Source organism: Nomascus leucogenys, chromosome 20 (genome assembly GCF_006542625.1).
Source record: "Nomascus leucogenys isolate Asia chromosome 20, Asia_NLE_v1, whole genome shotgun sequence".
Classification (NCBI taxonomy): Eukaryota; Metazoa; Chordata; class Mammalia; order Primates; family Hylobatidae; genus Nomascus; species Nomascus leucogenys.
In genome coordinates, this window is record NC_044400.1 from 30,557,341 (window position 1) to 30,571,342 (window position 14,002).

Consider the following 14,002-nt stretch of genomic DNA (forward strand, 5'->3'; position numbering starts at 1 on the left):
ATAATAAAGTCGGAAAGGTAAGAAAGGACATTGAATGTCATGGTAAGAAGTTGGAATTTCTCTTATAGAATTAGAAAGCCTTGGGCTTTTGCTTTTTTTTTTCTGACAGAGTTTTGCTCTTGTTGACCAAGCTGAAGTGCAATGGCACGATCTTGGCTCACTGCAACTTCCACCCCCCAGGTTCAAGCAATTCTCCTGTCTCAGCCTTCCAAGTAGCTGAGATTATAGGCACGTGCCACCACGCTAAGCTAATTTTTATATTTTCAGTAGAGGCAGGGTTTCGCAATGTTGTTCAGGCTCGAACTCCTGACCTCAAGTGATCCTCCCACCTCAGCCTCCCAAAGTGCTGGGATTGCAGGCATGAGCCACTGTCCCCAGCCACCTTGGGGTTTTTTAGGCACTAGAGTCATATGGCCAAATATGTGTTATAATATTCATATTAATAAAAGTGTGGAAAACAGATTAGGGTAGGAAGAGTAGAATGGTGAGAAAAGGTAAAACAGAAAAATTATGTTCTTGTACAACCAAAGTACAAGAGTCTTTACCCTAAGTCCCAGCTCAAGATACTGAATTAGATATTTGAACTTTTTAATTTAATTAATGTAATTTTATTTTATTTTTCAAAATGTTTATTTTCATAGGTTTTTGGGGAACAGTTGGTATTTGGTTACATAAATAAGTTCTTTAGTGGTGATTTCTGAGATTTTGGTGCACCCATCACCCAAGCAGTGTACACTGAACCCAATTTATAGTCTTTTCTCCGTCACCCCCCTTTCACCCTTACTCTTGAGTCCCCTGTATCGTTGAGTCCATTGTATCATTCTTATGCCTTTGCATCCTCGTAGCTTAGCTCCCACTTATGAGTGAGAACTTACAGTGTTTGGTTTTCCATTGCTGAGTTACTTCACTTAGAATAAGAGTCTCCAGTTCCATCCACGTTGCTGCGAATGCCATTTATTTGTTCCTTCTTATGGCTGAGTAATAGTCCATGGTGTGTGTGTGTGTGTGTGTGTGTGTGTAAAAAAATAAAGAAATTGTGGTGTGTGTGTTTGTGTGTGTGTGTATATATACATATCTATGTGTATATATACAATTTATCTACTAGTTGATAAAGAATATATACTTATACACATGCGCACATACCACAATTTCTTAATCTACTAGTTGATTGATGGGCATTTGGGCTGGTTCCATATTTTTGCAATTGCAAATGTCACTGCTATAAACATGCATGTGCAAGTATCTTTCTTGTATAATGACTTACTTTCCTGTGTAGATACCCAGTAGTGGGATTGCTGGATCAAATGGTAGTTCTACTTTTAGTTCTTTAAGGAATCTGCATACAGTTTTCTACAATGGTTGTACTAGTTTACATTCCCAGCAGCAGTGTAGTTTTCCCTTTTCACTGCATCCATGCCATCATCTATTATTTTTTGATTTTTTGATTATGGCCATTCTTGCAGGAGTAAGGTAATATGGCAATGTGGTTTTGACTTGCATTTCCCTGATCATTAGTGATATTGAGCACTTTATTTGGACTTTTAGACCCCGAGTTCCTGGTCCATCTTCCCTCTGTCATGTGTAGCTGAATTTCAAGTAGGATAGAAATAATAATAAAATGTCTTGCTACAAGGTACTGGGTAATCCTTGGCTGAGTATTAGATCTGCTTTGAAATAGGTCCAACATATCCTACTTCAGGGGGAGTGTAGTATCTCTTCCATGCGAGGTTCTTTCCTGAAGCCAGTTATGTCTACTCAGATGTATACAGAGTCTAACATTGATCAACTTAAAGCCTGGCCAAATATCCATGGCAAACTTGTCAGATCTGACCTCTGGATACTTAGAGCACGAGGTCCTGGGGGTCAGAACTGCAGGGAGGCACTGGTTTCCGGGCTGTGGCTCATGGGGCTCACATGAGTGATACAAAAAGCTGTCCTGGGGATCTGTGACCAAATCCCAGTAGGCTGAGCTCTCTCTGAAGAGGCAAATAGTTTCCACTGTACTCCTTGGAGACCAAGGCATTGTGTTGGCCAAATGAAGTTGTGGGTGACGAGGAAGAGACAGTGAGCCTCCCCATAAGCACCCCTCCCACTTCAACTCGTGCAGCTCTACATTTTTTACTTTTCTGTACTAGCCTTCACTGTCCACATCATTTGAATACAGTGTTGCAATTGGAAACAAATTTGAAAACTACTGGACTCAGCATATAAGGCAATCTCAGATGCATGCAAAAGAGATGGAACCCTAAACACAGGCAACAGTCAGCAGGTTCCAGGCAGTTGGTGGGAGCCCAAACCTGAGTAAATTTTCTGAGATGTTACAGCCTCAGATGCAGGTGAGAAGGGGGCTAAACCAGTGCAGAGACTGCTCAACTCCAACAGGACCACCAGGTTCTAGCAAGTTTCTTTGGCATGCCACCCTTGGGATTTTCGAGATACATATACACCCAACTCAGGCCAGGCATGGGGGCTCATGCCTGTAATCCCAGCACTTTGGGAGGCCAAGGCAGGTGGATCACCTGAGGTCAGGATTTCAAGGCCAGCCTGACCAACATGGTGAAACCCTGTCTCTACTAAAAAAGAGAAAAAAAAAATGAATAGTTAGCTGGGCACAGTGGCAAGCGCCTGCAATCAGGAGGCTGAGGCAGGAGAAGTGCTTGAACCTGGGAGGCAGAGGTTGCAGTGAGCTGAGATCGCACCACTGTACTCCAGCCTGGGCAACAAGAGTAAGAATTCATTTAAAAAAAAAAAAAACACAAAAACAAAAACATATACACCCAACTCAAGCACAACACACTCTAGGTGAGATAGTGTGTAAGAACGAGTCAAGTGAATTGGTCTCTGCACTTAATGAAAATAAGTACTATGAGAGTTGTACTGTTCCAGAGAAATTATTTTTTAGATATTAAAAAATTTCAACAGCCCTTGATGCTAAAAACTCAATAAATTAGGTATTGATGGGACGTATCTCAAAATAATAAAAGCTATTTATGACAAATCCACAGCCAATATCATACTGAATGGGCAAAAACTGGAAGCATTCCCTTTGAAAATTTGCACAAGACAGGGATGCCTTCTCTCACCACTCCTATTCAACAGTGTTGGAAGTTCTGGCCAGGGCAATCAGGCAGGAGAAAGAAATAAAGGGTATTCAATTAGGAAGAGTAAGTCAAATTGTCCCTGTTTGCAGATGACATGATTGTATATCTAGAACACCCCATCATCTCAGCCCAAAATCTCCTTAAGCTGATAAGAAAATTCAGCAAAGTCTCAGTATACAAAATCAGTGTGCAAAAATCACAAGCATTCTTATACACCAATAACAGACAAACAGAGAGCCAAATCATGAGTTAACTCCCATCCACAATTACTTCAAAGAGAATAAAATACCTAGGAATCCAACTTATAAGGGATGTGAAGGACCTCTTCAAGGAGAACAAGCCACTGCTCAACGAAATAAGAGGACACAAACAAATGGAAGAAAATTCCATTCTCATGAATAGGAAGAATCAATATTTTGAAAATCAAGTTAAATAATGGGTTATACTTAAAGTAATGGGTTATAAGTTAGTATTTGTAAGCCTCATGGAAACATCGAGTCAAAAAGCATACAATGGATACACAAAAAATAAAAAGAAACTAAATCATATCACCAGAGAAAACTTCAAATAAACAATCTAACAATGCATTTTAAAGAAGCAGAAATGTAAGAGCAAATCAAAGCCAAAATTAGTAGAAGAAATAATAAAAACTGGCTAGCCATACGTAGAAAGCTGAAACTGATCCCTTCCTTACGCCTTATACAAAAATTAATTCAAGATGAATTAAAGACATAAACGTTAGACCTAAAACCATAAAAACCCAAGAAGAAAATCGAGGCAATACCATTCAGGACATAGGCATGGGCAAGAACTTCATGTCTAAAACACCAAAAGCAATGGCAACAAAAGCCAAAATTGACAAATGGGATCTAATTAAACTCAAGAGCTTCTGCACAGCAAAAGAAACTACCCTCAGAGTGAACAGGCAACCTACAGAATGGGAGACAATTTTTGCAATCTACTCATCTGACAAAGGGCTAATATCTAGAATCTACAATGAACTCAAACAAATTTACAAAAAAAACAAACAACCCCATCAACAAGTGGGTGAAGGATATGAACAGACACTTCTCAAAAGAAGACATTTATGCAGCCAAAAGACACATGGAAAAATGCTCATCATCACTGGCCATCAGAGAAATGCAAATCAAAACCACAATGAGATACCATCTCATGCCAGTTAGAATGGCGATTATTAAAAAGTCAGGAAACAACAGGTGCTAGAGAGGATGTGGACAAATAGGAACACTTTTACACTGTTGATGGGATTGTAAACTAGTTCAACCATTGTGGAAGTCAGTGTGGCAATTCCTCAGGGATCTAGAACTAGAAATACCATTTGACCCAGCCATCCCATTACTGGGTATGTACCCAAAGGATTATAAATCATGCTGCTTTAAAGACACATGCACAAGTATGTTTATTGCGGCACTATTCACAATAGCAAAGACTTAGAACCAACCCAAATGTCCAACAATGATAGACTGGATTAAGAAAATGTGGCACATGTACACCACAGAATACTATGCAGCCATAAAAAATGATGAGTTCATGTCCTTTGTAGGGACATGGATGAAGCTGGAAACCATCATTCTCAGCAAACTATCGCAAGGACAAAAAAACAAACACTGCATGTTCTCACTCACAGGTGGGAATTGAACAATGAGAACACTCGGACACAGGAAGGGGAACATCATACACTGGGGCCTGTTGTGGGGTGGGGGGAGCAGGGAGGGATAGCATTAGGAGATATACCTAACGTAAATGATGAGTTAATGGGTGCAGCACACCAACATGGCCCATGTATACATATGTAACAAACCTGCACGTTGTGCACATATATCCTAGAACTTAAAGTATAATTAAAAAAATAAAAATAAAAATTTCTAAGTCCCACCAAATTATTCAATTATTTCCTCCCTCTCTCCCTCTCTCCCTTCCTTCTTTCCTTCCTTCCTTCCTTCCTTTCTTCCTTCCTTCCTTCTCTCCTTTCTTTCTCCCTTTCTTCTATTGTTTCTTTCTTTCTTTTCCCTTCTTCCCAAATTTACTGGGTACTTACCTTGGGCCAGGCACTAGAAACCCAAGAACGAATGAGATATGTCCTGGCTCCCAAGGAGTTTATTGATTTGTACGAGTTAGGCAAGTAAGTAGACAACGCAACACAGTACATGTTAGAATAAAGGAGACGCTAGGGCCTATTGGATTAGTTATGGGCAGTTTACAGAGGCCAGGGAGGGCTTCTTAGGAGAGGGAAACTTATGATGAATTCTGAAGTATGGGAGAGTCGACCTAATGAGAAGGGCATTCTGGGCAACAGTGATCACCATGGGCTGTTGTGGCCCTTGGAAACTCATGCTCTTTGGAACCGGCTGGATTTAGTTTTTAAATCTGACCTCATCATTTACTGAGAACAGGAAAAGTTATTTACTTCCCAGCAGCTCTGTTTTTTTTCAGCAGTAAAATGAAGAAAATTGAAGAGAAAAAGCATTCTAGATGAAAGTGGAGTGTTGAGTAGGTGCTCAATCATGATGGAATACCTGTGCTAAGCCAAGGAGTGTAACGATGTCTAGTAAGTGAAAAGGGATCTTATCCGGGTGTGATAAACCATCGGCTCTTTTAAGAGGATTCCTTATCATGTATTTAAGTACTTTTTTAAATATAGATTTTTCAATTTGTTAGAAAAACAGCATTTATAATATCTGTTGTTTATTTCTAAAAACAATGATGCTGGTCAGACATGGTGGATCACGTCTGTAGTCTTAGCACTTTGGGAGGCTGAGACGGGCGGGTCACCTGAGGTCAGGAGTTCAAGAGCAGCCTCGCCAAGATGGTGAAACCGCAAGTCTACTAAAAATACAAAAATAAATAAATAAATAGCTGGGTGTAGTGGTGCAAGCCTGTAATCCCAGCTACTTGAGAAGCTGAGGCAGGAGAATCACTTGAACCCAGGAGACGGAGGTTGCAGTGAGTCGAGATCGTGCCACTGCACTCCAACCAGGGTGACAGAGTGAGACTCCATCTCAAAAATAAATAAATAAATAAATATAAAAATAATGATGATGATTTTGCCTGAATACGGGGAAGAAGAAGAAGAAGCAACAGCAGCTAGATCTAACTTGAGTGCTCCAACATTGATAGGACCTTTAAAACTTTTTGAAAGTAGTTGCTGGTGACAAAAGTTTATTCCTTTTAATATACATTTATTCCAGAAGCAACTATGGCTCAAATTAGTTTTCTTTTTATTTATTTTATTCTATTATTATTAGTTTTTGAAACAGAATCTTGCTCTATCGCCCAGGCTGGAGTGCAGTGGCACAATCTCCACTCACTGCAACCTTTACCTCCCGGGTTCAAGCAATTCTCCTGCCTCAGTCTCCTGAGTAGCTGGGATTACAGGCACGTGCCACCATGCCCAGCTAATTTTTGTATCTTTTGTAGAGACGGGGTTTCACCATGTTAGCCAGGCTGGTCTCGAACTCCTGACCTCAGGTGATCCGCCTGCTTTGGCCTCCCAAAGTGCTGGGATTACAGGCGTGAGCCACCACACCTAGCCCACTTTTATTTTTAAACTAAGTTTTATTTTAAGCTAAGGCTCAAATCTGTTTTATTGTTAATTTCCACATTGTGAAAATCTTATCTCTGTTTATATGAACAAAAAATGATGTGTGTCCTTTATGGTGCAGCAATGTTAATATATAAACAACAAGAAAATGATACCAAATAGAAAATAAATGCATTACAGCATGTCAGAGAAATTGCATCACATTCATGGCCAGAACATTCAATTCATTCTTTGCTTTATTAGACTTAGGGACAGCACCTTCCCTCTGTCCATTCACTGTCTGTGGAATGATAAACTTGCAATGTCTATCATTGCTGTCAACCTAATGAAAGGGGATGGGGACAGAAAACTCCAGAGGAAATGGAAGCTCACAGATGAAGCAAGCCAAGGGGGTAGAGGAAGGCCTGAGGACAGCGGGAATAACTCTGCGCCCAGGATTTTCCAGAGACAAGCAGACATGGCAATGCCAGGCAAGAAGCTGATGGTGATCTGAACCACTGGAGTGCACAGCTGGAGAGGTGGAAATGTCTCTTAGCTCCCTAACAAAGCCACTGAAGAAGATGCTCAGGGAGGTGATTAATGAGCCCCAAGCTCTGACCCACATGCTTTCCAGAAGTTAGCATTTCATGGGGTCAAACTTACTTTGAAAAGTTATGGAGTGTGTTTGCTTCCCCAAGAGTCATGTGAAATGAGTTAGTGGGAGGTTTCAGAACATCACATTCGCGGGTGGAGGGATACTTTAAGAGGCATTGATTGCATCAAAGCTCCTAAGAAGGTGAGTGAAGTATTTGAATGGCTTTGGAAGAACTAGCTGAGGTGTTTTTTTTTGTATCACGAACTTGGATATTGGGGGAAGCTTCAGAATAATTTAGCAGATAGGATCTCTGCTGAGATTACTAGGTCCTAAGAGGAATGGTGGCAAGAGGGATGCCAGCAAACATGTATAAAATGAAAGTGTTTTCAAAAATGGAAAAATATGTAAAGAATATGTGTGTGAATATGAATTACCAGAACAGTGAGATGTTAAGAGAGTTCAACAGCCTTAAGGAATGTGGGGGTTGATCACTATGCCTGGCACGTAATTATCACACACTGGTTTATTTTATGAGGTTGAATTAAATGTTAAGACACACAGATTCTTAGAAAAGTGTGGAAGAGCACACTGCCCAGCAGCCCACCAGCGCACGAGAAGGGCCTTTCCCTGCCACGGGCAGGAGGGATACCTTGCCCATGACCTGCACAGTGACCCGCCCCCCACCAGCTCCTGTCTGCACAAAATATGCTGCTGTTGGGAGCAGCCATTACTTTTTAAGCAGTAAAATAACAAAAATAATAATATCTGGAAATCTGCAGTGGTCAGAACCACAGAAAGAGGATGAACCAGGAAAACCAGGACCAGGTATAGAGAGCTTCTCCTTCTGGCCTCAGAAGTGTTAGGCAATGGCCTCATAGCTCCAAACTACATTTTTCTATTCTTCATTATATTGTTTCACATGCATGTATTCTGAAATTCTATGAGTAGCAACTTATATTTGAAATGGTCCCTGCCCTCTCCCTGCAAAAGTATTCAAATACTTGGGTGAGGACTGGGGATCACTCAAGGACATGTTAGTTACTCACAACCCTCTTGCCTTACTGGGTTGGCAGCCTGGGAAAGATTGGCAGGCTGAGAGAGTTCAGGGAGTTTTTCTTTGGGACAGGGGAATATGAGAAACTTTGAGGGGATGAGAAAGAGTTACTTTAGTTGTTCTCAGCTCAAATTTGAGCAGATACTCCTTTCCCCACAATGGCCATCAGCTTATGACATTGCTCCTCAATTCCAGTTATTTTCCATTCCCACATATGTCCAAGGGAAGAGCTCCTGCCATTTTGTGTGTGGGACTCCATTGACTCCAGACCAGATGACCCCTACAGACAGAAAAGGACAGCAAGCAGCATGCAGTTGGGCTGCTTGGCTCAACTCTCACAGCCAGTGACACTGGGGAAAGAATCAAATGAGGAAAAGTGCCTGTCACCATGTCTGAGATAAAGTAGCGGCTGAACAACTTATTACCCGATGGCAATTTTTAAATATAGAGTGTCTTTCAAACACTTTTTTTAATTTTATTTTTAATTGACATATAATACTTGTATATATTTATATGGTACATAGAGATGTTTCAATACATATATGTATAGTGATCAGATAGGGTAGTTAGCACATCCATTATCTCACACATTTATCATTTGTTTGTTTTGGGAACATTCAGTATTCTCCTTCTAGCTACCTGGAACAACATAGAATATACTTTTGTTAAGTCTAGTCATCCTACAGTGCTATAGAACACTAGAACTTATTCCTCCCATCTGGCTGTAATTTTGTTTCCCTTAACAAATGTCTCCCAAGTGGCCATTTTGCATTGTGAGCTAATATTCTCTCTCTCTCTCTCTCTCTCTCTCTCTCTCTCTCTCGCACACACACACACACAATTGATACACTTCTATTTTTAATATGTCTCCTGGAAGCCTCATATATCTAAATTCTGTTTCTTTTTGTAAGAAATGCTGACTGAGACCCGGTAAATTGATTTCCTAACCAACAAGGAATAGCTAACAGCTGTTTGAAAAACGCAGTCCTAATAAAATTTGAATGTTCCAATGGGCTGTAAAGGGTTAAGAGGGTTAAAGGGCCCTAAAGGGTTAAAGTGAGGCAGTGTGCCCTAATCTGGCCACACTCCCATCGTGGGCATCATATATCAACAGGTGATAACAGGACTGAGTTCTCTTTCCAGTCCTTAGATATAAAAAGGAGACAGCAATTAGGAAGAAAGAGAGGAATAGGAAGTGGTAGGAATTGAAGAGAAAGTAGAAAAGATCTTAACTCTACCTTATTAAAGTTTCATGATCCAATTACAGAATAGATGTTTTATTTTCTAAACTGGCATTTTGGTTTGTGATAACACCACACACACACACACACACACACACACACACACTCTCTCTCTCTCTCTCTCTCTCCCTCTAATTTTGCAGCTCTCTTCAGAATTTTCTTTAGGGACCCTGATAAACATACATAATATATTTTCAAAAATTGAATAATGGAAGGATTAAGACCTGGGGCCCTAATAATCAATTAAAAGACAATCTGATCATGTCTTTGCATTTTATAGGTGCTGCTTTAAATTCTAATTTCTAATGTTTTTCTTTCAAGGAAGCTTACAGGTTCGCTATCACCTAAACAAGGAAGAAACCCATGTATTCACCATTGATGCAGATAACTTTGCTAACAGAAGGATGCACCACTTGAAGATTAACCGAGAGGGAAGAGAGCTTACCATTCAGGTACCTTCCTTACTTTCTCCTGCCTCAGGCAATGTGCCTTGGCTACTCTGTCAAACTTTTCTAAGCTTCTACCCCATGCCAGTGTAGCGCCTAGTGCTGGAAACATGGTTGCAAATCACACTTGCCCCCAGACTTGGAAGAACTAGGATAGTGGTTCTCAAGATGTGCTTCCCATGTCCCACCAGTATCAGCATCACTTGGGACCCTGTTAGAAATGCAGATTCTTGGGCCAAGTGTGGTGGCTCACGCCTGTAATCCCAGCACTTTGGGAGGCTGAGGCAGGCAGATCAAGAGGTCAGGAGTTCGAGACCAGCCTGGCCAAAATAGTGAAACCCCATCTCTACTAAAAATACAAAAATTAGCCGGGTGTGGTGGCACACACTTGTAGTCCCAGGTACTCAGGAGGCTGAGGCAGGAGAATCGCTTAAACCTGAAAGGCAGAGGTTGCAGTGTGCAGAAATCATGCCACTGAGCTCCAGCCTGGGAGACAGAGCAAGACTTCATTAAAAAAAAAAAAAATGAAAAGAAAAAAAGAAATACAGATTCTTGGCTAGGTGCAGTGGCTCATGCCTGTAATCCCAACACTTTGGGAGGCCGAGGCAGGTGGATCACAAGGTCAGGAGTTCGAGACCAGCCTGGCCAACATGGCAAAACCCTGTCAATACTAAAAATACAAAAATTAGCCAGGCGTGGTGGCACACACCTGTAATCCCAGCTACTGGGGAGGCTGAGGTAGGAGAATCGCTTGAAACTGGGAAGCGGAGGTTGCAGTGAGCAGAGATCCCACCACTGCACTCCAGCCTGGGAGACAGAGTGACTCCATCTCAAAAAACAAACAAACAAACAAAAATGCAGATTCTTGGGTTCCACAGCAGATCTATTACACTGGAGGCTATGGAAGGGGGAAAGCAGCAGGTGATACTAATGTCTGCTCACGTTTGCCAACCCCTGGGCTACATTAAAGTGAGGAAGACGCATGGGCAAAGAGGAAATCATAATAGGCTGTGGGAAGGCCTGTGGCGGAAGCAGGCACAAGTGATACTGAAGAGGGTGCTGATCCCACCTGGGCATCAGTAATAACTTCCTGGAGGAAGTTAGGAGTAACTTGAGTCTTGAAGATGAGTAGGAGTTGGCCACATGGAGGAGGAGAGTGCTCAGGAAGAGGGTCCGTGTGAGGGCAGGGTAAAGCTGTCTGAAAGCATGTTGTGGGGGAGGCACCCCATGAGATCTCAGTGGGCTCCATATAAAGGGCCAGCAGCAGATGATGGCAGAGCCCAACAGAGAATAGACAGAGTCCAGATCATCCCCTTTAAAATCATGACCCTCAGCAAGCCCTTGCATCTGCCCATAAATCACTCCATGTTTTTTAATCTGTCTGTTCTCCTGTTCTCCTGGCTGACCATTTTACACTCTCTCCTCTTTGCTTACACTGCTAACAATTGCCAGTTTGTCTTAACTCTCAGCGGATGACTTTGCTTTCTTATTTCTTGTAAGAATTTACACTCTTACATTCAGAAGAGAATATCCGCACATTCTCAAGAGCACATTACCTACCTACCACATGTGTTTTTGCACTCTCTCTCCCTCCTGAATAGTTCATGGTTCTAGCTAAGGCCTGACCTTACTACCTGTGGGCCAGATCTGATATCCTACTGAAGAAAATCACTCTAGCATTCTCCTTCCTCCCTCCCTTTCATCATTTATTCCAGCTCTACTGAATGGCTCCCCAAAGCCTAAACAAATAATTATTACATGCATTAAGAACTAATATACAAAGACAACAATAGCTAAACAAGCAAACAAGCCAGCATATCTCTGGGTAAAGAGAGGAAACCTTTCTTTTATCTGACTTCTTATAGTGTTCCATTCTCTTTGTCATTTTCTTGCCCGAATTTTTGGAAATGTTGTTTATATGCTTGTTCTTCAAATTTTCCCTACCTTTTTCTTATACCCATACTGAAAAGGTTTTGTCTCTGTGCTTCAGCAAAACTGTACTTCTCAAGGCATCAATGTGCTTACCTTGCAAAATCCAGTTGTCATGTCTCAGTGTTATCTTTCCTTGTCCTCTCACTGGCAACTGACATAGGGATTCCTTCCTATTCTTGCAACTTGACCTAAGTCTTTATTGCTTGCAGGATACAACTATCACCTGTTGATCCTTCTGCCTGTGTTAGTTGCTCTCTCTTGTCTCTTTTGTTGGTTTCCCATCATCTCTCAAAACTCTACCCATCAGAACACCCAAGGACTCCAACTTCTGCTTTTGATCTATACTCACTCCATACTCATCTCATTCCATCTCACATCTTTAAATTTCATGTACATGCCAATGAATCAGTCCTGAATGTGTATCTAACACTAATCCTGTCCCTGGATTCCAGACCTTATACCAACTAGCCACTGGGCATATCTATATGAATGTCTGTTAGGCATCGGAATATTTAAGTTAATAGTTAACATTGACTTAATAGGGTCAGGCGCGGTGGCTCATGCCTGTAATCCCAGCACTTTGGGAGGCCGAGGCGGGCAGATCACGAGGTCAGGAGATCGAGACCATCCTGGCTAACATGGTGAAACCCCACCTCTACTAAAAATAGAAAAAATTAGCCAGGCGTAGTGGTGGGCGCCTGTAGTCCCAGCTACTCAGGAGGCTGAGGCAGGAGAATGGCGTGAACCTGGGAGGCAGAGGTTGCAGTGAGCCGAGATTGCACCACTGCACTCCAGCCTGGATGACAGAGCCAGACTCTGTCTCAAAAAAAAAAAAAAAAAAAAAAAAAAATTGACTTATTAGGTAGTTCTCCTGAAACAATGACCTCATCCCCTACAAGCACATCCCAGTTAGTGGCAGCTTCATTTTTCAAGTTCACAGTCCCAAAATTGTGGTATTCTCCTTTTATCTCTCTTTCTCTTACATGCAGCATCTCCTGGATCAACAGCATCTACCTTTCCCCAAGCCACCCTTGTCCTTTGCTTGGATTATCACTGTTTACAGTTGCCTTTTGATTGACATCTCCCTGCTCTTCTTTAGGTTCCCCAGTTGTCTATCCTCAACACAGCAGTCAGAGTGATCCTGGTGAAGGAATAGTCAGATCCTGGCATTCTTCTGTCCAAACACTGTCAATGGTTTCCTTTCTTGTCCAGAGAAAAAGTCAAAGGTCTTCCAGTGGCTTATAAGTTCTCCATGATCTGACATCCCTGCTCCCTTTCTGGTTGCTTCTCTAACCTCATTTAATTATATGCCCTCTGGAACTCTAGTTGTGCCACTCTGGCCTCCTTGCTATTTGCAGAGCCCTTGGACTTACTGCTTTGCCTAGAATGCTATTCTTTATATATACGCATGTCCAGTTCTTGTACTTCCTTCTGGACTCAAATGATTCAAAAGATCATTCTCATTGAGGCCATCTCTGATCAGCTTATTTAATAGAGCAACCTATTTCCTTGACTTCAACCCTACACTCTCCCTTGTCCTTGTCTGCATTATTTTTTTCTCTCAGCACTTAACTTCCAATACAATGTATTTACTTATCAAATTTTCTGTCCTATCTCCCTCCTCTAGAATGTAAGTTGCCTGAGAACAGAGGAGGTTCATTCTGAGCAGATGTGCCAAAGGAAAGTCGTGGCAGGGGAGATGGGAGGACGATGTATGAGTCCCTCGTGGGTTGCACTCAAGCTGTGCAAAGTCAGGCACATGGCCAATGTGATCTTAGTCTCCTCTTCTTACAGGTGAACTGTAAAATAATGAGGATTCTTTCCAGGAATAGAACCATATGCATAGTCAGAGTAGAGCCTGGAAGAAACCAGTAGGATATGGCTAGCCTGAAAAAGTGAGAATGAATGGGGAGGGCTGCCTAGAAATGGGAAGGGGACTGAACAGATGGGGCTGGAATTAGCAATGGGGGAAGTAAGGAGGGATCTCTAAAGGATGGTCATAGAAATAAAGTCCTATTAAAGTCCCAGTTGTGGCTTTTGCTCACCCCTGCAAGATGGGATTATCAACCGTCCATGTTGGTTGCAACTAACT

At 41.8% G+C, this 14,002-nt stretch overlaps 1 protein-coding gene across 1 annotated transcript in view; it reads left to right on the plus strand.

Moving 5' to 3' along the window:
- The window catches only part of CNTNAP5 (contactin associated protein like 5), an 885,765-nt gene that overhangs the window by 818,174 nt on the left and 53,589 nt on the right, over nucleotides 1-14,002 (plus strand). The window contains exon 20 of the mRNA XM_030800870.1: nucleotides 9,854-9,984. Within this exon, the coding sequence (XP_030656730.1) occupies nucleotides 9,854-9,984 (131 nt within the window). The remainder of the gene's footprint in view (nucleotides 1-9,853; nucleotides 9,985-14,002) is intronic.